Source organism: Suillus plorans, assembly GCF_016647745.1.
Source record: "Suillus plorans strain S12 chromosome Unknown HD556scaffold_92, whole genome shotgun sequence".
Taxonomy (NCBI): domain Eukaryota; kingdom Fungi; phylum Basidiomycota; class Agaricomycetes; order Boletales; family Suillaceae; genus Suillus; species Suillus plorans.
Window position 1 is genome coordinate 68,840 of NW_024537476.1, and position 27,821 is coordinate 96,660.

Consider the following 27,821-nt stretch of genomic DNA (forward strand, 5'->3'; position numbering starts at 1 on the left):
GGTCCAGAACATGACCTGGAAGTGCAGCTGACACATAGCGACTACACGAACAAATTATGAGCACTGGTTTTATGCTTAAAAAATAGACTTGACCGGCTGCTAAACATCCTATAAGGTTGAAGGTCACCCCTACGAATACGATGCTGCATTATTCAACTCGGAGGAGTCAGCCATTTTTTGAGAGAACCTTTCCAATTCTGTTCCGTATGATATTCCGATGCCTCGGCATGATGCATGGTGGGATTTTTGCTGTGGACTTCAGCGTAAAGTCAAAGATAGTACCAGGACCTACATTATATTATTATCAATAAAACTTCTACTTCGACCTACTTCGACCTCGAACTGAAAAACCAATGGTATACTCAAAGTATTGGTTTCTTGGGTGCAAACATAGATGCTATTATGATCAGCAAAAGCGACCCAGAGATGATAGTACACCACAGTTTGAGAAATAGATGTATTCAATATAGTCGAGGACGGCAAGGGAAAAGGAAATGCACTGTTAAGTTGGATTTGAAAAAGACGTGATGTCTATGTCCTAAAGAGACGAGAATAATTAAAGGGAAGACTGCACCTTGGTCCTTGGACAAACTGGAAGCGGGAACGGATAAAATGATTTGATGAACATCATGATTGGCAACAAAACGTGACGATCTCATACAAGGGATGGTCAAACTCAATCCATCTTCAATTGTTCGGATCTTGTCTCGCTTTACCGAACGATACACCGTGACGACACTCCGAGCTTGTGTGAGAGATAAGTAAGTATTAAGTCGTGCCAAAGAAGGAGGATCGGGAGTCGGGTCAACCTACAGGCTAGTCATGTGATGTGACACACGCGAACAGTCACACAACGCATCACGCGTAGAACCTTTCTCCTGGATCAACCAAGATCGTCGTAAGTTTGGGAAATTTCCCAACGATGCCTCCCCGCAGGTCGTCTCGCTCTTTACGACCGTCCACTGAGCAAGAGGCATCAAACTCTGCGAAACGCAAACGAACCGACGCAGACGATGTAGAGGAGAAAGAAAATGCGCCCGGAGCACGCAGGACATCGACAAGAGGCAGCGTGGGCCCTTCTTCGAAAGTACCTGCAGCACCCTCTTCCAGAGCGTCTGCAAGAGCATCTACACGCTCGTCTGTGAAACCTAATCGCGCGCTGCAAGAGGTGGCTGAGACAGAGGAGGAGGAGGAGGAACCTGTGAAGAAGAAGTTGAGAAATTTTGTTGAGGGTGAGGATCATGATGACGATGACGATGAAATTGTGGAGTTGCAGAAACCAAGGAGAGGTCGAGTGAAGAAAACTGTGCAGGACGACGACGACGACGAGGTGCAAGAAATAAAACCCTCTCGGAAGGCATCCGCGAAGCCCCGGGCAACTCGATCGCGCAAACCCGTGGTAGAAGATTCAGATGTAGAGGAAATGAAGGAACCTATTACTATCTCGGAAGACGAGGAGGAAATTCAAGCAGTTGAGCCCGCCAAACCCAAACGCGGAAGAACATCTCGCAAAGCACCTGAAGACGATGACGATGTTCAAGAAATCAAACCTGCGTCGAAGGCTAAGGGAAGGAAACCTCGCAAGGCAAAAAACAACGTCGAAGACGATGAAGATATCAAGCCCGCAAAGCCCAAACCGGCTCCCCGATCCCACAAGCCTGTCAAATCTGAATCCGACAATGACGAACACAATCCTATTACTATATCTAGTGATGAATCTGATGCTACACCTCCTCCCAGAAGCCCTAAAGTGTCTTCTAGAAAGCCAAAGGCAATGCCGCTTCCCGCTGATGTCGAGGTCACTCCCAGGCCTCGCAAATCTGCCCCTGCTACACCCCCCAAGCATCCCTCACCCACTGCCGAAGACAACACAGATGACCTCGACGGATTCCAGGAAGAATTTATGCAGACGCCTCGGCGTGTACCACGTCAATCGCAGCTGTCGCAAATGACGCCTAAACGCCCTGCCCCACCGGAGGAGGAAGAGGAAGAAATTTCCCTCCTTGAGCCCCGCGTGAAACCTGTGTCGGTAATGCGGCCTCCGCCCGCTGAAGAACCTTCAGGTCCTAAGCCACGTCTTGTGATACACAAGATGGTACTTGTTAATTTCAAGAGTTACGCAGGCAGACAAGAGATCGGGCCCTTCCACAAGGTACGTTTCTAGTACGCTTCTTAAAGTTAACGTGTACTATACTTAACTTCGGTAACGGGTAGTCTTTTTCGTCCATCGTAGGCCCCAATGGTTCCGGGAAATCTAACACGATCGATGCGCTCCTTTTTGTGTTTGGTTACCGCGCGTCGAAGATGCGCCAAGGGAAGCTCTCGGAGCTCATCCACAATTCTGCACGGTATCCTGACTTGGATGAGTGCAGCGTAGAAGTTCATTTCCGCGAGATCATCGACCTCGTATGTTCCTTCATATTAACGTTTGACCGAACTAAGTCACTCAACCTCCCAGCCTGGACCCGACGCATATAGTGTCGTCCCGAATTCCTCACTCGTCGTCGCTCGCACAGCAACCAAATCTAATAATTCTCGGTATACGCTCAACTCACGACCGTCCACTTACACTGAGGTCCAAACACTTCTTCAGGGGCGTGGGATTGACCTCACGCACAAGCGTTTCCTTATTCTGCAGGGCGAAGTTGAATCTATCGCGCAGATGAAGCCTAAAGGTAATTCTGAGCATGATGACGGATTACTTGAATACCTAGAGGACATTATCGGTACTGCTGCGCTCAAAGCACCAATCGAGTCTGCTCTTGCCGAGGTGGATCGACTAGGAGAGGAGAGAACCGAGAAGGTGGCCAGATTGAGGATCGTGGAGAAGGAGAAGGCGAAGTTGGATGCAGAGAGGAAGGAAGCGTTGGCATGGCTGAAGCTTGCGAACGAGCATGTGCGGGCTCTCAGCCGGCTGTGGCAGTATTATTTGTGGAAATGTTTAGAGAATGATGAACAATTCGCCGCGCAAATTGTGAGTGCTTGATCTTTCTTCCTCTTATTTGCGCTGCTGATATGTGGGGCAGGAACATTTGGAGAAGGAGCTTGAAGATGAGAGGGAACGCAACAAGGATGACATCACTCATTTAGAATTGCTTGAGAAGCATTACAAGGAGCGCGAGAAGGCTTACGAGGTATGGATGTGTGTTGCTCTTCCTACTTCAATGCTGATGTATCCTATCTTTTCAGGAAGTGAAAGCAGCAGCCGAGGAAGCGGCGAAGGACAACGCGGCACGCGAGAAGCAGTCCGTGAGCCTTGAGGAGCGCCGGAAGCATGCAAGCGCGAAGGCGAAAAAGCTGAAGAAGGCGTTGGCAGACGTGAGTTTCTTTCGCTGTTGTTCTTACTTCCTTGCATTTTGTTCGACGCATCCCCGTGTTTCATTTGTCTCCCCGCTCCATGCTTATTTCCCGACCTTCATTGGCATTCTGAATGGGACAGATCTAACATGTCGTTCAAATAGGATGAACAATCGAAAAAGCAAGCCGATAACACAGTCCAGGACTCCGATACTAAAATCAAGACGAAGAAGCGTGAGATTACGGAGCACGAAGCGAACCTGGAGAAGGAAGAGAAGGTGCTTGAAGGGATCCGGGATAGCTTGAAGGGTGGGTCCATGGTCTCGCCACACTTGACACTGTTGTTAACATAGATTGGTAGACAAGACACAAGTCTTTCACGAACAGATTGAGGCGAAGCAAAAAGAGCTACAGCCGTGGACTGCCAAGATCAATGTCAAACAGGCTGCGATTGACGTAGCACGCTCTGAACGGGACGCACTTGCAAAGAAAGCTACAGGGCTGAAAGACGCTGTTACGCAAGCGGAGGGGCAGTTGGCTGAGTTGCAGGTAGAGCAAGAGGGCAAGGTGCTGTTCCATTTTGTCAAGCGGGAAAGATGACATTGATGGAACGTCCAGCTGAATGAATTGGATTCCTTGAAGATGAAAAAGGCAGAGGTGCAGAAGAAGTTGGGGACATGTGAGGAAAAATTCCACGTATGTCTGCGGGCATGCAGGGTGTGATTGACTTTGACGTCTTTTTTTCCCTTTCCGTTCAGGCTGCTCAGGCTGGTGTCCAGGAGCTTCGATCCAAGGCAGGCTCCCTGCGGCAAAAGGCAGAGGAGGCTAGAGCATCCCAAGCAGCCAGCACATCGCAGAACAAAGTCCTGGATAGCTTAACGAAGCTCAAGCAGACTGGTCGGATCGATGGGTTCCATGTATGGTCTCGTGCTCTGTGCAACCTTTCAATCACTCATTATCTCACAGGGCCGTCTCGGTAGCCTAGGCACGATTCCAGACAAATACGATGTCGCAGTCTCTACCGCCTGTGGCGCCCTTAACAACATGGTTGTAGATACTGTCGCCCAGGGTCAAGCATGCATCGAGTTTTTGCGCAAGCAGAACATCGGGCGTGCGTCGTTCATGGTGCTGGAGAAGCTTCCCACTGACAAACTCAACGAGCGTGTGGTCACACCCGAGGGTGTCCCGCGGCTATTCGATCTCATCAAGCTAAAGGATCCCCGCTTTGCATCTGCGTTCTACAAAGGCGTTGGGAACACCCTTGTTGCTGATAATTTGGACCAAGCAAACAGGATTGCATTCGGGAGCACGAGGCGTTGGCGTGTTGTCACGCTTGCAGGGCAGCTGATTGATTCATCAGGAACGATGTCGGGTGGTGGGAACCACGTCTCGCGGGGTGCAATGAGCTCCAAGCTCCAAGCGGAGGCAGTGAGCCCACAAGTTCTGAGAACCTATGAGCAAGAGAGTGAGGCGGCGGCACGTGGTCTTGAGGCGGCACAGCAGGAGCTTCGCAATATCGAAGCAGAAGCCGAAAGGCTTACTCAGGCAGTCCCGGAAATAGAGCTTAACATCGAGAAGCTTACCATGGGTGTCAATAATGGCAAGAAACGGCTGACTGACGCTGAGAGGCGTGTGCACGATCTCAAGTACGTGCATCCCATTTATCCTATGCTCGGTCGCTACTAAGTAGTTTCCAGGGCACAAAGCAAGCCCAACGCTAAGGATCTAGCTCGAATCAACACTCTAGATGCCCAGATTGCATCATCAACAGAAGAGCTTGAAGAACTGCAAACCAAGACTGGCGCTATCGAGGCCGCGATTAAAGATCTCGAAAAGAAGATCCTCGAAATTGGTGGCTCCAAGCTGCTGAAGCAGAAGTCGACCGTTGACGGTATTCGGTTGCTGCACCAGCTAGCTAACGAGGAGGTCACCAAGGCTGAGGTTATGAAGGCTACCGCAGAGAAGAACATCGTAAAATATACGTCTGGCATTGAGACCAACCGCGCAGCGCTGGAGGAAGTCGAGAAAGAGCTTGAGGAGTTGAAGGATCAGCTGGCGGAGGTCGCACAGTATTTGGAAGATCTCAAGGAGAAGGTGGAGGCCGCGCAGGCTGCTCAGGAGAGCTCGAAAGACGATCTCGATCAACTCAAGCAGCAACTCCAGGAAAAACGCGAGGAAATCGACGAGTTCAGGAAGAAAGAGGTTGGTTATTTGCTATGCAATTGATATTTCGGTACTCACAGGTTTTGCAGCTTGAGATCACCCAGAAGCTAGCTGACAAGAAGAAAGAGTGTGCTGAAAATGAGCGTGTACTTGATCACTGGCGGACGGAACACGACCAACTTAAGCTTCACGAAATCGAGTGAGCCATTGTCTATGGATTGTTTCAACTTTCGTAGGCTTACAGCCACTCGCAGTGATGATGATGACGACGACGAAGAGGAAGGTGCTGATCAAGTCGCTGGAGCTTCAGGCAGTGGTGAAGGGGTGGTGAAGCAGGAACATGCAGACTCTGCACCTGCGAAAAAGGCTCGCCAGCGAACACCATCTAACGAGCTATACATATACAGTGCCGATGAACTTGCACGCTTCAAGAAGAGGGATATGCTTGCAGATTCTGAGTATCTTGATGGTATGTTCCCCCACCTTAGTCGCACGTGATTACTGCTAACTGGTCGCTTTAGAGAAACTTAAGAATACCAATCCGAACCTCGACGTTCTCAAGGAGTACAAGAAGCGAGAGGAGGAATTCATGAAACGTGCCAAAGACTTAGAGGAGACCACTGCAGCACGCGATGCGCAGAAGCAACTCTACGATGGTCTACGGAAACAACGCTTGGATGAATTCATGGCAGGCTTCAGCTTGATTTCATTGAAACTCAAGGAAATGTACCAGGTCCGTGCTGACGTTCTTTGGTTCGTCGAAATTCTATATTTTCCATTAGATGATCACTCTTGGGGGCAACGCAGAGCTTGAGCTTGTCGACAGCATGGATCCCTTCTCAGAGGGCATCATTTTCAGCGTCATGCCTCCGAAGAAGAGTTGGAAGAATATTTCAAATCTCTCTGGGGGCGAAAAGGTACATTCTGCTATGAGGATTAGAAAACACATATTAATCATTCTCCAGACCCTTAGCTCACTTGCTCTCGTGTTCGCTCTGCATGTGTTTAAGGTAAATCTCGCATCAACTCTGAGAAGTTCCAGTGGCCTGAACCTGTCCTAGCCTACACCACTTTATTTCATGGATGAAATAGATGCGGCCCTAGACTTCAGGAATGTCTCGATTGTAGCAAATTATATCAAGGATCGTACCAAGAACGCACAGTTCATCATCATATCTTTGAGGTGACAATTCTCTCTCTCCCGAGAACCACGTTAGTTAATATGAATTCGCAGGAATGACATGTTCGAGCTCAGTCACCGTCTCATTGGTATCTATAAGACTGCAAATGCAACACAGAGTTAGTGAGGTGATTATCTCATTGGATATGTTTCTCATTTGTTCTTGCACAGGTATATCCATCGATAACCACGCTCTTGCTCGTCGAGCCATCAAGCCTGTGCCTGCGGCAGCCTGAGATACATGCATGATGCATGGGCACTTCCAGCTCTGTAATGGTCGAGTTCTGGCTTTCTATCATGCTTTGTAAATTATGTGCATTGTATAACAAATGATCCTGTCGTATCCGTCGTTCTACTCATCCCTTCAAATTGCGCCACTGGGATGAACGTCTGCAAACCATTCTCCCAAAGACTTTGCGCCCCAGCTAAGGCTTATTGGGACCTCACCAGGGATATTCGAGACAGGAAAGTCATCTGGCAGAAGTAATGGTGGTTCGGAGGTGAACCAGGGGTGAGTTAAAGCCTTGGAAGGACGGAGACGCTGAGATGGTTCGTATACAAGGAATCGGTGGATAAGGTCAGCAGGAGTTGGTAACATGGTCTCTGGGGGTATGTGTGTCTTTGTGTCGACTTCATGCCGTTGCGCGGATGAAGGAAAATTGGGTAGGATAGAGGCAAGGTCAACAGGCTCCACATTTATAAAGGACAACTTGTTTGCATCCGGTAAACTCAAGAAGGACTTGTTGGAGTCAGAAAAGAAGATCCCAGTAACAAATCGAAAGTCACTCACTGGCCAGTTGGTCTCGTTTGGCGAACCTCGTATCTTGAAAACACTCCATGCTAAACCAATCTCTCCACGTGTGGAATCAAACAGTGAATCCCTGGCCCATCTGTTTGTGGGATCTCCGATGCGAAGTCTCTTTGGTATGATGAACGGCTCGGCTGGCTTCGATGGGCCGCCGGGGCTATCGTCGTCTGAGTCAGACTGCTCATCGCCGAAGTCTTCGTCGTCAAGTGGGTTAAACAGACGAACGGAAGTGAAGAATTCCGCAAAAGTCGCTCCGAGGCTCCAAGAGTCGATCGCGAATGGGTCATAATTCCTAGGCCCAAACAGCAGCTCAGGGGCCCGGTATGGTCTACATCTGAGTGAGCCCGGTTCATACTCGCTCAGATAGGGACATCATACCCCGTAGAAACTTCAAAGTACATCTTTTCTGGGGTTTCAACCCATAAATCGTTTTTCTTCGCGGCAAGATCTTCCCCTTCCTTCCAGGATATGCCAAAGTCAATGAGCTGGACTCGGCCAGATGACGTGAGAAGTATGTTGCTTGGTTTGATATCTCGGTGCGCAATTTTCGCGGTCTCGTGAAGGAATGTCACGCCAATTAGGATTTGAAACATGAGAGATTTCGCGAGAAGGACGAAGCGCTGCTCGCGCGGACTCGGATTTGATGGATCTGCGGCCATAATTGAAATGAGTGGATGAGGCGAAAAGTCGTTCGAAGACAACAATGCGATCAGAGACGAAGGCATATATGGCATCCAAAAGCTCATGGTCTGCCGGGTTGAATCGATGTTATGGCCTAAGATAGAAACCACCTTATGGAGAGACGTAAGACTAGCCAAACCATTCTGTGCGAGACTCACATTTGGATGACATGCGGAGGCGATCAGCCTCGCCTCTTTGATGATATCGTGGGGCTCTTTGGCATATTTGCGATGGATGGTAGATGTCTTTATCGCGATCCATTGAGTCTGCCCTTCACACTCGAGAAGGCTCTTTGATACAAGAGAAACCGGGCCTTCAGCGACTGTTTCGCGAGAACCACTCGGCTGTCACCGTCATAGTCAATCGCAGCTATCTGGTAGAAATGGACGCATGCCAACAATGGATGGTGTGCTGCTTGAAAGGCAAAAATGTTGGCGAAGAGCCCTTGTCTCGTATCTGCTACAGATAGACCTACTTTTCCATGGCGAACAATTTGCTCTTAGATTTGGCAGTGTTAGTGGTTATACGAAAATCATGGCATCGAGTTCGAGGTGTATTATTTTTAGCACACGATATTCAATCGCACAGCCACGGTACTAATTGCTGACGTATTAGTGTCAGTGCTATCATCTTATGGCGGAATTCGAGAAGAAGGCTCGCCCTTCGCTGTTCTACAGTCTTTCCGATTCCAGTACATCGTCAGTAGAATGACACAATTATGGCTGTTCTTACCACCCCCACGTGTAGGATTTTGAATCGATAATCCTGAGTGAACTGTGACTGTATCCCATAAGTACTGCAGCAGTGTAACTCTTACTCGATCGTCGAGTGCACCAAATAACGGCGAGGCTTACTCACGAGTCTTCAGCGCTCAGCCTTGGATAACATTCTAGCATGGTATCTAGTGGTCTGGCCAATCAATAATGGGCGCTTCCAAGCACACATGGTTCATCGTTAATAATAACCGTCATCGCCGCAACATGCAGTAGTGGGCGCCTGTCTATCTTTCGTGCCACCCACCACCCTCCTTGTTCCATTTTCACCAAGGCATTACCCACCTAGCCATCCTCCCCGCTTACTAGATGAATGAAAACAATCCTCCTTGGAAGAAACGTTGGGAGTGGTTGAAGCCACATTCAGACCCACATTCGGTAGAGGACAGAGGCAGGAAGGGAGCCAGTCAAGATGTATGAACTTTCGTCTTTAGAACCACACATTGTTTCTAATCATATCAGCCATCCTCTCTCTCGCCTTCGAGGAGTGGGTCTAGTGGACGATCCTCGGGGTCAGTTCGCAAGCTCTTTAGCAAGGTGACCAAGGGCTTCGCTCGAAGCGCTCAACAGTCCCCCAACCCTGAACCCACTCAGTCCAACAAGGCATGTCCAATTTCAATTCTGAGCATTCCCAGGGCGCTTGCCATTATTTGCTACTAATCACCTCTACAGGATCTCACTGCTCCCACTTCTGAAGCATATCGCGAGCAGTCTTCCGATTCTGGGATTGTAGCTAAGGTAAGTTCGACCAACGAAGTTTGCAATATTTTCATTTGTCTCTTTCGACGATATGCTGACGTCTTTACTTAGGCCGAACATCTGGACCCGAAGTTTGTGAACGAAAGAATCGCCAATGCTACCAAAGGTGTTGCAGGCATCGGCCAGGTCCCAACAATAGTCAAAGATGCTTCTTCCACGGTCAACAACCTACCATCTGTTTCTGATACAATCGATACGTTCTCCCCGTTGCTTAGACCCTTGAAGGCATTCAGCTCCATTGCCAACGAAATCGCAAATGTACAATCATTTATCTCTTTTCTGTACATGACTGACTTTCACATGCAGGTCCATCCCTACGCGAAGGTGGCACTGAGTATCTTCACTTGCGCGTCCAAGGTAAGCTTCTTTCTCGATCATTGCCGTTGTAGGTCAACGAATTTTTGGTTATAGATGATTCTCGATCAGGCAGACCGCGATGTCGCAGTTTCCGGTCTACTCTCAAAGATATCTGAAGTCTATACTTTCATCGCCGAAGAGGAGGAATTGGCCAAGATCCAACCCATGCTAGCGATATATGGGAAGATAGCGCAGCAAACACTGGAGTGCACTGATTTTATCAGCCATTACTCTGAGACGAAGAACGCCTGTGAGTTGATTCCACCGCTTTATCGCCTGGGACTCAATGTTTCCTGCTTTTATAGGGATAAGACTCGGCAAGCACGTTTTCGACGAAACGGACGAAACGATTCAGAGCTACAACAATGTTCTGGACAGTCTCATGCAGCAATTCCGAGACCAAGCGGCTCGTGACACCGTCGTGATCGTTCACCGTATGGGTAAGAGACGTTTTCAGGTCTCTTTGAGCCTTATCTGACACTCCATGACCCCTGGCGTAGCCGAGATTCTGGACCTTGCAGGGATGGAGTACGCAACGGGCGCCGGATTGAATACGTCTAAATGCTGTTTGTCAAATACTCGGCGAGACCTTCTGAAGGACATTCAGAATTGGATCAGCAGCACCGAGGAGGGCGCTCCACGTGTTCTATGGTTGTCTGGCACAGCAGGCAAGGGCAAATCGGCTGTCGCCCATACAATAGCCAACTGGTATATCGAAAACGGTGGTCTTGGCTCATGCTTCTGCTTCGATCGCACTCGGCAAGTGGATCGGCGTCAGGACAAAATATTCACGACGATCGCAAGGGAATTGGCGGACTGCAACCCTATCGTGCGACGAGCCTTGGCCCGAGCAGTTCGTGATCACGACGGACTCAAGCGCACTCCAGATATCATAAAGCAATGGCAGGAACTCATCGTCGGACCAACAAACACGACCTCAAATGCCATCGCTGCACCCGTGCTGATAGTCATCGATGCGTTAGACGAGAGCGGCGAAGCCAACTCTCGGGAACAAATTCTTCGTCTGCTCGCTGGTAAACTGAACACTTCCACCTCACAACCATGCAAACTGCCAGCGAACTTCCGCATTCTCCTCACCTCCCGTCCACTCGAAGACATTCACAACACTCTGGACGCCGCACCGCATGTTCGCCACGTTTCTTTAGATGGCATCTCGTCTGCATCCACAGAACTCGACATACAGCATTATATCTCCCACAAGTTGGAAGGTCTGCATCATGTCTTCAATGATGCGCACTTCAAGGTGCTTGCCCTGAAATCCGACGGCCTGTTTGAATGGGCTCGTCTCACCTGCGAGTATATCAAGGGCACCAACAGAGTCGGCATGGATCCAAAGGGTCGGTTCGATGCTGTGGTTTCTGGAAGATCTGCAAAAGGAACACGTTTGTTGGATGATATGTATCAACGTGTTTTGGCAGACATCATGCCAGTAGTGCTGCCGTGGTCCGGTCCTGAACCATGGTTCGAACTGGACTTTTGGTCCGGTTCTCCTGTGGTTCGGTCCACGGTCCAGGTGTCAGCCAGAACCGGACCATAGTACGGTTCTCGGTTCTGCCATTGGGCGAACGGTTTGACTTTGGTTCGGACCGGTCCCGAACCGTTCCGAACCGCGAACCGAAAGAAGCTTGCCACATTGTTGAAGCACACCTTGACACCTTCCTTTGATGATCCACTTTGGCCTCAGGGATTCTTAAGCTTCAAGATTTACTTGTTTCCATCAAATGCAGAGGCCCATTGACAAGGTAAGTCATGATATGCACTGTTCAAACTGATGAATCAGACCACATGTCTCATTGTGCAACTCCTCCCGCAAGCCCATCGTCCCACTCCTGCGAAACCACCGCCTCCACCCCTAAAATCAATGCGCCGACAAAGACCAAGTTCGCTTGTGCTCGCTATCTTGTGCCCGTTTTCTCATGCTTGCTCTCTCGTACCTGTCCTCTTGTGCCCATTCTCTCGTGCTAACTCTCTCCCACCTGTTCTCATGCCACGCCCCATCTTTCATGCCCTCCTACTTCTCAATGTCGCTTGGTATTGAGACCATCAACTGCGGCACAACAACAAGTGCCTGCCACGTTACCTGTGTCTTTGCGCACTCCCAGCCACCACCATTCACCACTTCCACGATGGCGCAAACGCTTGTGGGTGGCGCTTTGGACCGTATTTTCTTGCAACAGTTCTGGACCCTAACTTCAAACGTCGAAACCCGTTGGACTGAGATGAAGGTTGCGAGCGGGAGAGCTCGTTTTGAAGCTGTGATAAGTCTTATTTGACCAACTTCCTAACTTCGCACCCTGCCATTGAGCACATCATCTACTCCGGTCTCGCCTTGTACTCACTACACGTTCACACACACACCTCCTTCAGCACACACACAGAGCAGTTTATCAGCACCTACTGTCTCCCTCGTTACTCGTATTCTGTGTTAATGCCTTGTGCTTGTTACACTCGAAATGATATCTTGCAAATTGACCGCTGCTTATCCTGACAGATCATTCATATTTAATGCGCACACGACTCGACTCAAAGATATTACCATAGGGTCTCTACCCACCTTCGTAGATGCAGGAGAAAACTCTCGAACTTCTACCTGCGCTCCCTACAGAATTTTTGGGTCCAGTTCAGGTTCGGACCCCAAAAAAACCGAACCGGACCATAGAGAACCGTTCTCTGTGGTCCGGTTCTGGGTTCGGACATTTCATAGAACCGAACCAATGGTCCGGTTCTTGGTTCTCCTCTATGACCCTCTGAACCGGACTGAACCGGACCACGGCAGCACTACATGCCAGAGGACGAGCGCGAGGAAGGTATCCCCATATTTCGCTCTGTGATGGGGCAAATTCTTGTATCGTTGGAACCACTTCCCATGCCTGCATTGACCACCATGCGACTCTATTTTCCCGAAGGGACTTGCGATTACAACATGGACCGGGTCGTTGGGCCACTGGGGTCGCTTTTGATGGGCACCTCGGATTCCCATACTCCCATACGTCCCCTCCACGCGTCCTTCTACGACTTTCTCACCGACAAATCGCGGAGCCACAACTTCTTCATTGATACATCATCAGTACAGAGCGACCTCGCCTTTGCCTCACTTCGGGTCATGAAGGACGGACTTCGCTTCAACATTTGCTCCCTAGAGAATTCTTACTTGCCCAACTCTTCCGTCCCTGATTTGGAGACACGAGTCAAGGACTCTATTTCGAGGCAGCTATCATACTCGTGTCGATTCTGGGGTATGCATGTGGCAGCCATGTCCTTCGAATCATCGCTAGCCAATGAAGTCGAGGCTTTCTTCGACGAAGAGCGCCTTCTTTGGTGGTTGGAAGCACTGGCTCTGACAAAAAACCTCGGTGGCTCAGTAGCGACCCTCTCATCCATCACAAAGTGGTCTTCGGTGAGTGGCTCAAGCTCATTCTTTTCCCAACGAATTCTCACAATTAGCGGGGTGGTCGTAGGGTCATACCGAGTTCGCGCACGTTAGTGACGCCACCAGGGATACCCTGCGTTTCGTCCGAACTTTCGCAGCCACCATTCTACGCAGCACTCCCCATTTATACTTGTCCGCTCTGCCGTTCGCTCCTACGCAGTCAAGAATGTTCCGTAAGTTCGCCTCAAAGTTTCCTCGCACCCCCCACATCGTCGTTGGTCATGTCGAAAATTGGCCTCAGATGGAGAAGATACTCTGTGCGAGTGACATGGTTTTCTCGGTTGCACTGTCGCCAGATGGAAAATGCATTGTGTGTGGATTATATGATGGATCGATCCAGGTGTGGGATATGAATACTGGCGAGGCATTGTGTCCCCCTCTTCAAGGCCACACTGAATGTGTTGCGTCCGTTGCATTCTCGCCAGATGGACACCGCATCGTTTCAGGTTCGTGGGATCAAACAGTCCGGGTTTGGGATGCGAAGACTGGCGAGGCATTGGGATCTCCCCTCCAAGGCCACACTAACTTTGTTGTGTCTGTCGCAATCTCGCCGGATGGTAAACGCATCGTGTCTGGTTCGTGGGACAACACAATTCGGGTGTGGGACATGGAGGCTGGCAAGGCGTTTGGTGCCCCACTCCAAGGCCACAAGGGCATTGTTTTCTCTGTCGCAATCTCCCCGGATGGGAAATGCATTGTGTCTGGGTCAGAAGACAGGACCATCCAGGTGTGGGATACGATGACTGGTGAGGCATTGGGCGCCTCTCTCCAAGGCCATGTTGGCCCTGTTCGGTCTGTCGCAATCTCGCCTGATGGCAAACGCATTGTCTCTGGGTCAGAAGACAAGACAATTCGGTTGTGGGATATGCAGACTGGCGAGGCAATCGGTACCCCCTTCAAAGGCCATACCCAAACTGTGACGTCAGTTGCAATCTTGTCAGATAGAAACTGCATCGTGTCTGGTTCAGATGACCAGACTATCCGGGCGTGGGATGCGAAGACTGGCGAGGCAGTAGGATCCCCTCTCCAAGGCCACACTTCCTCGGTTTGGTCTGTTAAAGTCTCGCCGGATGGAAGTCACATAGTCTCTGGTTCGACTGACAAGACGATTCGGGTGTGGGATGCCGATACCATACGCAAAGCATTGGTTGCTACCCGCGAAAGCCACACTGGCTCTGTTAATTCTGTTGCAATCTCGCCCGATGGATGTTCTATCGTATCTGGTTCAAATGATACAACAGTTCGGGTGTGGGATATAGAGACTGGCAAGGCATTGATTGCTCCTCTTCAAGGGCACACAGACTCTGTTCTGTCAGTTGCAGTCTCATCGGACGGGAAGGGGGTTGTGTCTGGTTCAGCTGACAAGAATATCCGCATGTGGAATGTGGAAACTGGGAAGGCATCAGGTGTTTTCCAATGTCACGCTAACCAGGTTCAGTCTGTCGCAATTTCACCGGATAGAAATCACATCGTATCTGGTGCCTCTGACGCAATCTATGTATGGTATATTGAGACTGGCGAGGCATATTATCTCAGTGGACACTCTAGCTGGGTTTGGTCTGTCGCGATTTCATCAGACGGAAATCGCATAGTGTCCGGTATGATTGACGGGACAATTCAGGTGTGGGATAGTATGGAAGCTGGCAAGGCATTGAGGGCCCGTCTCCAAGGTCACACTGATCCGGTCACCTCTGTTGCAATCTCGCAGGATGTATGTCGCATTGTATCTGGCTCAAGAGACAAGACTATCCGTGTGTGGGATATGGGGACCGGCGAGCAAGTGGGCGCCCCTCTCCAAGGCCACACTGGCGGTGTTTACACTATTGCGATTTCCTCAGATGGTAATCGCATTGTGTCTGGCTCGGATGATCGGACCATCCGCGTGTGGGATATGAAGACTGGCGAGGCAGTGGCCACTATCCGAGGGCACGCTGGACGCGTTCTGTCTGTCGCAATCTCCCCTGATGGCAAACGCATCGTGTCTGGGTCAGTTGACAATACCATCCGGGTGTGGGATCTAGAATTTCTAATCCGGCCTCACCAATCATTTGAAGCATCTACAATATGTTTCTCATCCGTAGTGATGTGCACGGCTCGGCTTGAGGCCCTGGGCCGGCCCAAGCCGGGCCCAAATAAGCCGGGCCCAGCCCAGGCCTAAGTCACGGCCTGAGGAAGGCTTGGGCCCGGGCTTGAGTTTCGAAAAGCCTGAGCCGGCGGCCTAAGCCGCGGCTTTGGCATGTTCAGTGGCACTCACCGGAGGTACGTTTCCCGACTCTATTTTTGTCTTTCTAAGCTTCTGACTCCCATCACCTTTATCAGCTTCGACTCGAATCACCTTTATCAGCTTCGACTCAGATTTAAGCCCACTATTTCCGACAGCGAGCGATGATATCAGAGACGTGGACCTGACTAGCGTCCATAATTTGTCTGGTCCAATCGCTGTGGAGGGCGCCGAGCCTAGAGACTGTCTTGTAGTTGATATTCTTGATGGTATGTCGTACCTGGTTGCTCTTTTGTGTCTCTTTTCATTTGTTCGTAGTCAGACCGTTTGATAAAATGCCCTGGGGCTACACCGTAAGCACCCTCACAAATTCAGCCAAACGCCTAAAGTGCAACAGGGTATTTTCGAACTCAAGAACGGCGGCAGATTGTTTGGTGAGCGAAGCCTACAATTGGATCCAAAGTCGGCGAGTGGTTCGTCGACCGTTCGAAATACATCCCTCTTCGACTCACGTACTGCGAGCGCAAGTACCTACGCCTCCTCGACGATGCACTTCAGGTATCTGAGTTATAGTATTCAGTGCTTACTCTTCCGGGCGTGCAGAATCGAAGCACTCGAGTGCTACCAATCGTCCATCTCCTCTCTCTCGTTCTCGTTCTCCTCCTTGTCTTCTTCCCTTCTCCTGCTCTCGTCCATCGTCCGTATTCGTCTGAGCCACGTCAGCAGTTGCTGATGTGTGCTGGGCGTTTGCGCATGGTGTTCGTGGTGTTGGGAACAGCATGGTGGAGCTCAGACATCAATTACATGCAATTCAGCATGTGGGCCGCGGCTTGCATGGGCCTAAGCCCCGGCTTTGGGCCGGCTTGGGCTCACGGCTCAGGCTTGAAATCTGGTGAGCCTAAGCCCCCCCCAGGCCGAGCCTAAGCCGGGGCTTTGAGCCCAAGCCGGGCCGGAACATCACTACTCATCCGACCTGACTCATGCCCTTCATTCCGCCTCCTCCTTTCTCCAAGATTCCAAGTCTATAACCCCAGCCCCACCCCCATCCTCATCCTGCGAGTCTTCCTCATCCTGCGAGTCTTCCTCAACCTGCGAGTCTGAAACCTCAACTCCTTACGTTCCGAACGAGGAGGGATGGGTTGTAGGTCCCCAAGGACGGCTTCTCCTCTGGATTCCGCTCAATTTCCACTCAGCGGTGTATGCCCTGGGCAACACACTAGTGATAGCCAACGATGTCCTGCGCCTGGACTTGAGTCGTGCCGCACACGGCACATCATGGCACAAGTGTCGTGAACAGTAGCAGGCTGCATTGCTTTGGCATGTCCTTATGTCAATCGACTGGAGATTTATGCACATCCTACAAATTTCATATAACACCTGTTTACCATCTTGGATTTCGTTCGTTCTGTTCTACTTAATGGGCTCGCTCTCGCAAAACGTTTAGGAGTACACAAATATTTTATTCACTATGATTACATACACTCATCCCGTCGGTACTGTACTATCTGGAATTGCTTCCCCAAGGATAACTTGAAGGTGTACAAGAACTGGACGTGAACTTGAACCACCACTCGGCTCCATCGCCTCCTTGTCTGAACAGATGAATCGCCGCAATGGACTTCTTCACCCCTCGAAACCGTGTCCAACAGCATGGACCATGACGCCATCCAACTACCCGGATACCGCTCGATGAAGGCTCAGAATCACAGGCAGCTCATAAGTAGCTGCTCGTCCAAAATCAGCCTCTCTCGAGCATGAGAGACTCGGATATACGAGGAGGAAGGGCGGAAGAATAAGTAGGCGATGGTGACCGGAGGAGGAAGTGAGGCGAAGAGAAGCCGGTTAAAATACCTATACGAATGGTAGCAACGAGAACGCAAACGGTACCATGATGGTATCGGGCTGGATGGATGTTGAGTACTGAGTTGTTGATGATGTCCGAATCCACATTGTTCGGGATAGGGCACGATAACGATGGAAGGCCCGGGAAGACCTCATATGCGTCGAAGTGATTTCGCTTGTGAGTGGAGGGGAAAATAGGCCTGTGTTTCAAGAGCATACGACGTCAGTTGTGAAAATGAAAGAGGCGATCAGCCTCGCCTCTTTGATGATATCGTGCGGCTCTTTGGCATATTTGCGATGTATGTGGATGGTATTAGATGTCTTTATCGTGATCCACTGAGTCTGCCCTTCACACTCAACAAGGCTCTTCGAGACAAGAGAAACCGGGCCTTCAGCGACTGTTTCGCGAGAACCACTCGGCTGTCACCATCACAGTCAATCGCAGGTAGAAATGGACGCATGCCTGGTGTGCTGCTTGGAAGGTACAAATGTTGGTGAAGAGCCCTTGTCTCGTATCTGCTACAGATAGACCTACTTTTCCATGGAGAACCCTTTGCTCTTAGATTTGGCAGTGTTAGTGGTCATACGAAAATCATGGCACCGAGTTCGAAGCGCAATAGTGAAGAGGTGTATTATTTTTAGCACACGATCGAACATTCAATCGCACAGCCACTGCACAACACGGTACTAATTGCTGACATGGTGGCAGTGCTCCTGGAGAGTCGAGACATCGATCCATCATCTTCTGACAGCGCTTGAATATAACTACAGTATGGCGGAAGAAGAAGACAGACGCAAAACTATCAGTGCGTTGGAGGCCATTCCCAATGCACTTCTCCTCAGATCTTCATCACAGACAGACTGCTCCTCGTCAATGCTTTAACTGAGGGGGCTTTGGAAGAGATGATGGAAAACCCTGATTATTTTGACGAGAACACTGAGGAGTTCCTTGGAGACTTGAACTGCACAGACGCGTAAGCCGCTCACATACAGAGTGATGTTGTGCTGATGCATGTGGCGCTCGACACGTTAGATTGGGAAATACCGGTAAGTCGTATTCAAAGGCTACTTTACTTGTACTCACTTTCGCGAGGCATCGGAAAGCTCTTCACCTCGCGTTCGTATCGCAAGCTTTAATACCGTGATGTGATTCCTCATATCCATCTCGTGATCTTCAGTGTACGTCAAGGACATCCGGCTGATGTAGTGGCTCTCTGTGGCGGGGCTGTCGACCTTGACCTCCGCAACAAGAATGGCGATACACCACTTCATATCGCTTTAAAGGAGATGGAAGAAGATCAGGATCGTTTTGAAGTTGTTCAAGAACTAATATGTTGTGGCGCAGAGTGTAAACAGTGCGTTCCTCGCGTCTTAGTCAAACGAAGTGCTGAGCGCCCTCCCTAGGGCAATGTCAGGCGGCCTCACACCACTGGAATATGCGCAAAGTCGATATCCTTTAGAAAACGCTTTACAAGAGATCATCGCAAATCCCCCGTGTGATGACGAGGATGACGAGGTTGAAATACAGCCAGAACAACTGAGGAAGCAAATGTATGACAGGAGTGATTTCGTAGACGGTAAGATATTCGTCGATTCTGCCCTGATGACCACCTTCACGTTCTACTTCCAGATGATGAAGATGGAAGTGAGGGATCAAGCGTGGAGGCTGAGTAGATTATATATATGCGTATCATTTGCACTCTTTGAGTATTATAGACCGATGGGGTCCTTCAAGATCTAGAGTTAGTCCGGATGTGCTTTGCCTTTGATCTCATTACAATCTTGCTTTGGGACATGATGTTCATCAGCAGCGACTGACTTGGACAACGACAGTTTTAGCATTCTTACTTTGCAACCATATCTCTGCGCCGTGTGTTACAAAATTTGAACGGTATTCAATCATCTGCTCAGTGCTTGACTCTCGAGCTCAAAGCAGCGAGGACGTACGATTGGCATTGATATAGATATTTGGTAATAAGAGTAGGCGATGGCGTAGATCCTTCGAATTCGAGAAATGAATTATCTGTATGAACTTGTCGGGCTCATCGGGTAACGAGCATGTGTGGCGGTGGAAGCCTGGACAGAGCCGTCAACGTCAGCGAGGAGATGTGACGGGATGAAAAATGCTAGCTTCACTTCCAATCAGGTAGACTCGGAACATCACCGATGTGACAAACACCGCCTTTGAAGTGAGTGGTCCAGGCCAGGATCAGAGCTGTACGGCACTAGTTCGATGCCGGAGACATCAATCAGAGCCGTACAGCACTAGTTCGACGTCGGAGCCATCGACCGTCATGATGCTCAGCGCTCAAGTACTACTGATTCGGTGATATCGGTAAATCTTGATCGACAGCTCGACCATCTGCAACGGCATAGCAGAGAATGATGATCAGACGCCAGTTTCTAAGCAGCCTGGCCATCCCTCTCTGTTAAGTACGTTAATGCGATGGAAACGCAGAAGCTGCACCACAGCTATGTAGTGGTAATCGACGATGTGATTATATCCGCGGCAAGCTGAAATAATGCGGAGATAGAACAGGGATTAAAAAAAAGACCATATCAGGAAGTTGAGCCGTGCGATGCCATTCGAGTCCTTAATATTTAATTCTGGAGTCCCTTAAATTTACAGGGGGACTCTAGACCAGGGCCCGGGGGGTCCCTTCCTTGATTAAGTTGACTTCCCTTTTAGGCCACTAACGCCAGCGTAGACGCTGACATAATCTACCGCTGACTTGCTCACAGCGACTTGGAAGGAACAGCTCAAGTCTTGGATCTTCTGACGTCATCTATGCTCTTTTCCCGTATTACCCAGTTACTCTGCATGGAAAGCAGACTTTTCACTCGACCATCAATCGCTCAATGCTGTAACATATGATCGCTACTACCCTGCCAGTGAGTACCATCACAATATGTGCCGTCTTCTACTTGGTTGAGAACTCTTCGTCGTCGTCCGCTGCAGCCGCAGTACGTATACATTCGTTATCGAAGGCCTATCCAAAAATCCCGCGTGATAAGAGTTCCCATGCTTTATGGTTTGTTTCTTATACAAATTTCCTTTTCGCTAAACGTATTCCGTATCATAGTCATCCAATCCCACGCAAGCTACGCTGGCGTGTATTTCCAGGTCCATCCGGCTTCTCAACGGGCATCACCACTCCCACGGTGGCCGTCACCGCCACAGACGTATGTCTGGACTCTAGACTCACTGAGTACTAGTACTCCTAGTACTTGGCGTCAGCAAATTCTCGACGGTGAGCGCTGAGCCTGTGTGGTGACCGATAATTAATATTTAATCTTCTCCGACATGTGTGGACAACTGACAGACGTACTTGGGCGCAGCCGTACTCCCAAATTCGCCCACAAAGTGCCTTACACCGTGAGTAAATCTGCAAGCACTCAAATCAAAGGTAAAAAATTCCGATCTGGTATGTATCATCCCAGTAAGTACTAGTAGGAGATATACTGACAAGAGTATGGTTTAACCCCTTCGGCATTCCATCTCGGAGGACATTTCTTCCTAGTTAGGTACCCCTTACCATGTTGCTACTCTCCGATACCAGGCTAATGCGCCCGATCTATCCCCTTCATTCTCCTGTCTTTGACCCTTTAGGTGAGATCCTGTAATCTGCAACAAAGTAGAGCCTATCAGCATGCGGTTGCTGGGGTCATTTTACATTCCAGAGCATTAACCGCGCGCCAGCTGCGGCCGTTCTTGAATCTCCGTGCCCGACGGTCTCGCTTCGTGCCAGCAACCATCATCGTCAATTTGTATTATATGACGCATATCGTACGTCTCGCACGAACCTTGACCTCACCAGTCAACCACTCTGATGTATCCATGTCCTTTGATCGCGTTAGCTCACGACTAACGACATTTTGATCGTACGTACTTCAGCTTATCGATAGCATGTCGCGGCACCGAGCACAAATACACGCACGGAATCTAATCAGCGATCAAGATGGCGGCTGCCGTCCAAGAACTCATCTCATGGCTCCGCCTTCAAGATCCGCTTCTTGGAAGATGGGCGCAATAGTGGACAAAATGGAAACCCAAGCTAATCGTCGGCATCTTTATACGACATCGCCACATGCCGGCATGAATCTAATCGCCCGTTCTCGAATTAAGCCTGGGCAACATGACGCGAGAATGGTGAGCGTCGGCGGTAACCACCCGATGGGCTTTTCGCTATTGTGTTGTCACGAGTCGGAACATTGTCGAACGTGCTCATTCGGACCTATCGTCCGTTGGATTGTTTTGAGAGTTGGGATAGAACTGCCTTGTACGATTGCTATGCCAGACCTGTTCTCGATGACACGTCCGGGCTCCACGCTGGGCACTTCAATTGTTAACGCGATGTTTCAAGTTGACACAAGGTTCGTAGAACAGCCTGAGTCAGATGGTCGACCATGATGGTATGAGTAAGTGGTGTTCGCTTCAGAGTGTGGTCCTCTGGGGTCGTAGAAGTAAGTAGTGTTAACGCATCTGGCTAGGACGTGCGCTTGCCAGGCAATCAAACGATGTCGGGGAGGGAAATCAGCACCACGATGAGTTACAGACGATCTGCCTGTCCTAACTTTTATGACATTTTAATGTTATGAGCCTCGTGGCTCCAACGAAGTGGCACGAGCGGCCGATCTAAGCCTCAGTAAGCATGGGTGGCGATCTTTGGAATTTGGAATCGATAACAACCTAGCGTTATCACTATTGCAACAGCCATCCACCTCTATGCGAAGATAATGATAGTGGAGCCATTGCTGCGGTATCTAAGCGCCCATACGCATGATTGAATTGGAATACTCGATGAGGAAGGTCGATGAAGAGCTGGCATTTAAAATCGGGCGAGGCCATGGTTCTGAAGTGATTACGGCGTCAATTCACAGACTTTCGAGACTTGCTTCGAATGATGTATGAAAAGGAATGGTCTAAAGAAGGATTTGTGAGGAGTGAGATTGCCAACGTGCACCAGCGGCTAGGAACGAAGGTGAGGAACGTGCCATTGAATTCACAGGTGTCTGATGAGATCTGATTGACAAATGTTGGAGTGAACCTGATCAGCAAGTGCTCCGATCGAAATCGAAATCGAGGCGGGGCGAGTCAGTAGCAGGTTTGATATGGAAAGTCAGTGCATCGACAGAGGGTGGATAAGGTGAGCTGTTTGACCAATGACCACTGATATCGACTTCCCCACAGGACAAACATAGTCGAAAGATAAGTATTTGAAAGGCCAGTGTTCGAGGAACGAGATGATCGGCTGTAAAAGGCGATACAACTCACGAGCGACACAAAGACACTTCCCACGTTTGATTGACACAGTGTTTTACATGGCACGGACGTGTTCTGCAGGGCTTATCGCAGCTAGATATGCCAGCTGTAGCAAGACTCGGGTATATCACGATGATAGCGGATATGTGGGCTTAGCCATGAAGCAAGGGTCGTAACCGAGTGAGTGCGAAATTTAATGACTTTGGCGCTTGGCATGAGTATTAGGTGCAAACGGTTGCGGGAGAAATAAGAGAGAGGAAAAAGGAGATGAGAAATCCGAGGATGTCGAACATCCGAGTCAGAAGCGGTACATAATCCAGAGATAGATTCTCGGGTGATGTAGGAATCTGATAGTGACGATAAAGGAGCAGCACAGACATACAAGGAGAGTGGAGTCGCTCGACTATAGTCTGACATAGGTGTAGGCAGAGACTCAACCATAATGACGTCATGGGAAATAAAAACAATAAACTGAGTCAGGTGTATAATCAGTGCACGAGTGGCTAAGCGAGTCTCAAACAGAAATTCTGGCGTCCGTGAGATAACTTTCGGTGGTTATAGTGTGGTTGAACAGTATTTGCATGTACGGGCAGTGTAATACATCTTAGGATTAAACAAATTGTTTGCGCAATTTGTGCGCGATGCCAGGAAGATAATGGAGGGCTAGAACGGAGTCTAGAGTAGTTGCTGGCTTGAAGATAAGGAACGCGTGAGATCTCGATCGTTCAGCCGTTTATACCATTTATAGATGCCGAACCCCGATCAAATCTCGGAGGAGATCACTCCAATGTCGTGAAAAATGAACAGTTTCTCTTGTTTCAGTGCACCCATCTCCTTCTACCTCCCCTTCAGCTCGAGGCTTTGTGCATTTCACTTAGCGCTCTCAGAGGTATTTAACAACCGTTTCCTATTTTTTCTATATATCTGACGTCACTTCAGATGACTTTTGCAGCAACTGATGTCTACCGCACTCGCTCAACAACACCAACTTTCTCAAATGAACGCGGTCCAGGAGCTTTCGTATCTTTAGGATCCCTTCCAAGGCGAAAACATCAACCTCCCACTTCTAACAAGTCTCGAAAGTTGCCCGCATTCCATATTCATGGTGATGACAACCCAGATGACTACTCGTCTGATTCCCTCGACGAGCAGACTACTACTCAGTCTGTTAACGCTAAACCCTCAGTGAAAATTTCACAGGGTGCTTCCCAATTACCTCCGTCTGTTCCCTTTCCACGCTGTTCCCCTTCTCCACCTTCTTCACCCTCAATCTTATCTTCTCGACCACAACCCTCTCGTACATCATCAATTATTCTTCCAAATGGCAAGCCACTCAAGTCATCACTTAAATCATCAACCTCCACACTCTCCATTCCCGCTACTCCACTTGAACCCCAACGCAATAGTAACCATCTCCACTTGCGTTCCCGATCCGCACCATCCACCCCCACTGCCCATGCTCCAAAAAATGTGCACTTCCCCGACACTGATATTGCCCTGGCCTCTATTCGCATCTTCAGCCGCTCAGCCTGCCCAACAGCAGTCAGTACCCCCGAGGAAGAAACCGAGACGGAAGGTGAAGATCACCCCTCAACTGGGTTTCCCTTCCCAAAACTCCCCTCTGCGTCGCCGAATTTCGAAATGGACACCGCTATCTCATCGGTGGTCCCCGCTACTAATCACTCTCCTCATACCAATGTCTTGATCGAGTCTCTCACTTTCTCGCACGCTTCATCAAAAGGTGTCAACCCTTATTTAAGTGGTACCCTTCTAGTGCGCAATCTGGCATACGAGAAGAACGTCGCCCTGAGGTTTACCCTCGACGAATGGCAAACTGTCAGCGAAGTGAGAGCGCAATATGTTGTTTCCATTCCATCACTTCCCCACATATTTTCACTATCTTCCTCGTCGAAGACAACTGTTGGCGACCTTGTTGCTCTAGGGGCAGACAAGTGCGGGTGGGATCGCTTTTCTTTCCTCATTCGCTTGGAGGACTATGCACACAGCTTGGGGTCACGAGTGTTATGGCTTGCCGCACGTTATAGGGTGACCGGTGTTCCAGGTCCTAGTGAATGGTGGGATAATAACAATGGCGGAAACTACCGTGTTGCTTTCCGTGCAGCACGACTGACATCTGGTAGGATTCGGAGAGAGACAACACCTGGTGAGCTTTTTTTCATATTTTTTAAGACGGTCAGTTGATAGCTAAATTTGTAGAACCTATTATTCCCTCGATGGTGACACTACCTGTCACCCGCGAATATCCTTCCGGCCCATTGAATTCAAATTCGCCCCCCACATTCGGACACAAGATGACATTCTGCTCCTCGCCAACGAAAGACGGGAAGGAGAAAGTTCCATTTATGTCGAGGTCAGGGAAGCTCCGTCTCCCTAACTATGCTGCACCTCCTGTGGTTTCCCAAGTTTCTTCTACTTCCTCTGCGTCACCATTGCCCTCGCACCCCCAATGCCCAGCGCTTCAAGCCCCTGTCACACATTTACGTGACTGTGACTCCCCTTCACCTCCTTCTTCGACGCTTTCGACGCCCTCCGCTTCACCCAACATAGCCCCGCGCGTAATGATTGCCGGGCATCCGGCGAACTATGCACGCCCTGAGCAGACACACATTGATGACTGGGAGTGGATGGCGCCGACAAACGCTGTGATGTCAAAGCGGCCAACCATGCAGAGGAGTGTCACAGATGGGCCAGCTGATCTTACTGGATCTGATGTACCTGGATTACCTCCTCGAGCCCATTCGTCTGCACCACTTGGCGCGCCAGGTAGCGATGGCATGTCAGGCGATTCGCTCTACAATGCGTTTGTGATGCGGTGGTGCTTTGCCCAAGGGTCGCCCACTGCGGGTGCATATCACGGGCCACTCACAAGCAGCGACGAGGGAATTTTGGCGTGAGACTTTTTTCAACCAGGTGCATTTTTGCAGAGAAAACTTGTACGATCTTGACGACTTCGACCTTATGATAACTGCCGCCCGCCGTCAACGGTGGCACTCACGCACTTGGGTTATGTGAGCACAAAAACGTTGCTGTAGCCATGTGTGCATCCCATCTCCTGCTTCGATTCTGTTTCAATTTATTTCGGATCTCTTCATGTTCCGTACTCAGCTGTACCAACACCCATCATCTCATGCTACTGACGTTATCCCGTCCCCACACACGGCCCGTGGACAATATTTTGATTCTGCTTCCCTTTCATAGTATACCTACCCACACCATCATAAAAGCGCTTAGCGCATCGCATTGACATATCACGCTCTGACTTTCATGTATGGCTATAACTCGTCTATCTGTTGTATAATATATATGCAGACTTATCATAGGGATTTTGGGACTCTGGAATACAATACTTACGTGGTGTTCTTGAAAACCGTGGAGCGTTCTCTGCACTTGTTCTTTAAAACTCCGCCCGCTTGATGATTTGTCCTTGTTCTTTGAGAAGGTTCTTTGAGGATATCATAGGTTCGTCGTTTGTGTGGCCACTTGGCTGGCCGCAAGCTATACCAACCTCATACTTTCAAGGTTCAAAACATCATATTGACTGCGGGGAGCGTTCTCTACACTTGTGCTTCAAAACTCCGCTTGAGAACTTGTCCTTGCAATTGGATGTTCTCTGAGAAGGTTCTCTGCAAAACAATAGGTTCGTCGTTTGTGTGGCCGCAAGCTATACCGACCTCCTCATACTTTCAAGGTTCACAACTTCCATCATGCCAATTGACTGCGGAATTTTAATTCAGGGCCAGGTATGTATAGACTAACTTCTGACCAGGTCCACGCAATACAATTAATGACGCCATCCGAGTCGCTGGCTATCGCCTAGTACTAGGCTCACTTGAGACATTCTCGGTCAGTCACTCGCAAGCAGCGTCATTCATTTTCAAAGATTTAAGCTCTTTGCTGAAGCAGGGATCAATAAATCGATCACTATTTTTTTTTCTAGTGCCCGGTGATCATACCAAGCAAATGTTTCTGAAACACGCGCTGCGCTGTCTGCTGGCGCTCGATGGTTCTATGACTTTTTCCTCTTTCAGGGAGTCAGGACTCGGAACGGTCGATGTCGCCATTGTATCACGCTGAGATGCATGTGTGATCTAGGGACGAACCACCACCACCACCACCATCAGCTTGATTGAGCAATGACGCCATTGCTCTAGTCGTGGCCCTCCTCGTCAGCGGCGCCTTAATATCCGGGCGTTCGGACCATCAAAGCTGTTGTCGTTCAGACTCGCACGAAGAAACTTGTGACTTGATCTTCGTCTTCGAAGAAACGCATTTTTTCTTTTTTAATGACTGTGTGCGTCGTGAGTCATTGGAACTTTGTTTACTTGGACAACAGGGATCGTGATTCTATGTATGCCAGCGTGTTGCGCTTGCAAATCGATTATTCGACCCCTAAAGAGTATGTAATATCGGCATGGTGATGAACAATGAATATGCCGCTGTTGTACATCGATCACCGATGTCCTTCGATATCAGGCGACGCGGTGACTGCCCAAAGCCCAAGTGACTTTTTTCATGACGAAACAATACGGCCTATTTGCTTCGGGACTAGGTCAACGCCGCCGCATCCGTATACCTCGGGGGGATGCCCGATAATGTATTCGTCTTCAAGTGCCTTCTGATTCTGATTCTGATTCAGGTTTATCTTACTATCATTTATGTTTATGTCTTGCGAAGTCCCTATACTCTTTCCTTGAAAACTGCCTGTTTGGTCTGCTTTCTGACTTCTGGCATTAGCTTTAACCTAAATAAAATAGCTCCGAGCTTCTTCCAACGACTGACATTGATGAGAGATAAAATGGGTTTCATGCTTTCTGCTGTGATTGTGGGGTATCCCTGCCCAATCCCAGCCCGTTCCGCTGGCGCTTACGCCTCAGGCCTGTTCCAGTGCCTGGAGAACATAATAGCAAAAACAGAATCCTGGAATCATTTGAATTCTTTGTTCACGAGGCAGGTCTGGGGGTAAACTTCTCCCCACTTCGCCTTGCTGACCAGTGAACGCGGCCTT

The 27,821-nt window shown here is 49.5% G+C and overlaps 6 protein-coding genes across 6 annotated transcripts; 5 read left to right on the plus strand and 1 right to left on the minus strand.

Annotated features, from left to right (window-relative positions):
• The first annotated feature begins 880 nt into the window (after nt 1-880).
• HD556DRAFT_1050682 (RecF/RecN/SMC N terminal domain-containing protein) lies at nt 881-7,056 on the plus strand. The gene is made up of 18 exons (XM_041296005.1): nt 881-2,152; nt 2,215-2,406; nt 2,459-2,974; nt 3,027-3,134; nt 3,190-3,318; nt 3,462-3,606; nt 3,659-3,864; nt 3,916-3,993; nt 4,056-4,214; nt 4,264-4,943; nt 4,995-5,499; nt 5,550-5,659; nt 5,715-5,929; nt 5,982-6,193; nt 6,243-6,470; nt 6,522-6,643; nt 6,695-6,759; nt 6,812-7,056. The coding sequence occupies exons 1-18, from the start codon at nt 923-925 to the stop codon at nt 6,874-6,876; spliced, it is 4,965 nt and encodes a 1,654-aa protein (XP_041153891.1). The 5' UTR covers nt 881-922; the 3' UTR covers nt 6,877-7,056.
• Nucleotides 6,732-8,674, minus strand: HD556DRAFT_1050672 (kinase-like protein). The gene is made up of 6 exons (XM_041296004.1): nt 8,605-8,674; nt 8,528-8,540; nt 8,288-8,473; nt 7,827-8,239; nt 7,431-7,776; nt 6,732-7,379 (listed from the first exon to the last, which is right to left on the minus strand). The coding sequence occupies exons 1-6, from the start codon at nt 8,610-8,612 to the stop codon at nt 7,005-7,007; spliced, it is 1,341 nt and encodes a 446-aa protein (XP_041153892.1). The 5' UTR covers nt 8,613-8,674; the 3' UTR covers nt 6,732-7,004.
• A 265-nt stretch (nt 8,675-8,939) lies between these two features.
• On the plus strand, nt 8,940-11,208 carry HD556DRAFT_1300145 (uncharacterized protein; the record flags this gene model as incomplete). The annotated part of the gene is made up of 8 exons (XM_041299462.1): nt 8,940-9,316; nt 9,365-9,505; nt 9,575-9,658; nt 9,713-9,919; nt 9,968-10,018; nt 10,073-10,268; nt 10,324-10,460; nt 10,521-11,208. Coding segments are annotated over exons 1-8 (1,608 nt in total), but the record flags the coding sequence as incomplete, so codon positions are not given.
• A 552-nt stretch (nt 11,209-11,760) lies between these two features.
• Nucleotides 11,761-12,521, plus strand: HD556DRAFT_1415112 (uncharacterized protein). Its single transcript, XM_041304307.1, has one exon. The coding sequence runs from the start codon at nt 11,956-11,958 to the stop codon at nt 12,310-12,312; it is 357 nt and encodes a 118-aa protein (XP_041153894.1). The 5' UTR covers nt 11,761-11,955; the 3' UTR covers nt 12,313-12,521.
• A 5,783-nt stretch (nt 12,522-18,304) lies between these two features.
• HD556DRAFT_1449697 (uncharacterized protein) lies at nt 18,305-19,206 on the plus strand (the record flags this gene model as incomplete). The annotated part of the gene is made up of 7 exons (XM_041307632.1): nt 18,305-18,338; nt 18,389-18,506; nt 18,566-18,579; nt 18,637-18,649; nt 18,711-18,887; nt 18,937-19,109; nt 19,163-19,206. 7 exons carry the CDS (start codon nt 18,305-18,307, stop codon nt 19,204-19,206), a joined length of 573 nt encoding a protein of 190 aa, XP_041153895.1.
• Nucleotides 19,207-23,597: 4,391 nt separating this feature from the next.
• Nucleotides 23,598-25,970, plus strand: HD556DRAFT_1050974 (carbohydrate-binding module family 21 protein). The gene is made up of 4 exons (XM_041296007.1): nt 23,598-23,684; nt 23,735-24,640; nt 24,710-24,959; nt 25,013-25,970. The coding sequence occupies exons 2-4, from the start codon at nt 23,735-23,737 to the stop codon at nt 25,708-25,710; spliced, it is 1,854 nt and encodes a 617-aa protein (XP_041153896.1). The 5' UTR covers nt 23,598-23,684; the 3' UTR covers nt 25,711-25,970.
• Nucleotides 25,971-27,821: the final 1,851 nt, after the last annotated feature.

Coding starts and splice junctions, on each gene's coding strand:
- HD556DRAFT_1050974 (XM_041296007.1), top strand. CDS start 23,735: ATGACTTTTGCAGCAACTGATGTCTACCGCACTCGCTCAACAACACCA. Junction 24,641..24,709: donor AATGGCAAACTGTCAGCGAA/GTGAGAGCGCAA, acceptor TCCTCGTCGAAG/ACAACTGTTGGCGACCTTGT. Junction 24,960..25,012: donor TCGGAGAGAGACAACACCTG/GTGAGCTTTTTT, acceptor CTAAATTTGTAG/AACCTATTATTCCCTCGATG.
- HD556DRAFT_1050682 (XM_041296005.1), top strand. CDS start 923: ATGCCTCCCCGCAGGTCGTCTCGCTCTTTACGACCGTCCACTGAGCAA. Junction 2,153..2,214: donor AGATCGGGCCCTTCCACAAG/GTACGTTTCTAG, acceptor GGTAACGGGTAG/TCTTTTTCGTCCATCGTAGG. Junction 3,135..3,189: donor AGCGCGAGAAGGCTTACGAG/GTATGGATGTGT, acceptor CTATCTTTTCAG/GAAGTGAAAGCAGCAGCCGA.
- HD556DRAFT_1050672 (XM_041296004.1), bottom strand. Junction 8,240..8,287: donor CCTCCGCATGTCATCCAAAT/GTGAGTCTCGCA, acceptor TCTCTCCATAAG/GTGGTTTCTATCTTAGGCCA. Junction 7,777..7,826: donor TACTTTGAAGTTTCTACGGG/GTATGATGTCCC, acceptor ACTCAGATGTAG/ACCATACCGGGCCCCTGAGC.
- HD556DRAFT_1415112 (XM_041304307.1), top strand. CDS start 11,956: ATGCTTGCTCTCTCGTACCTGTCCTCTTGTGCCCATTCTCTCGTGCTA.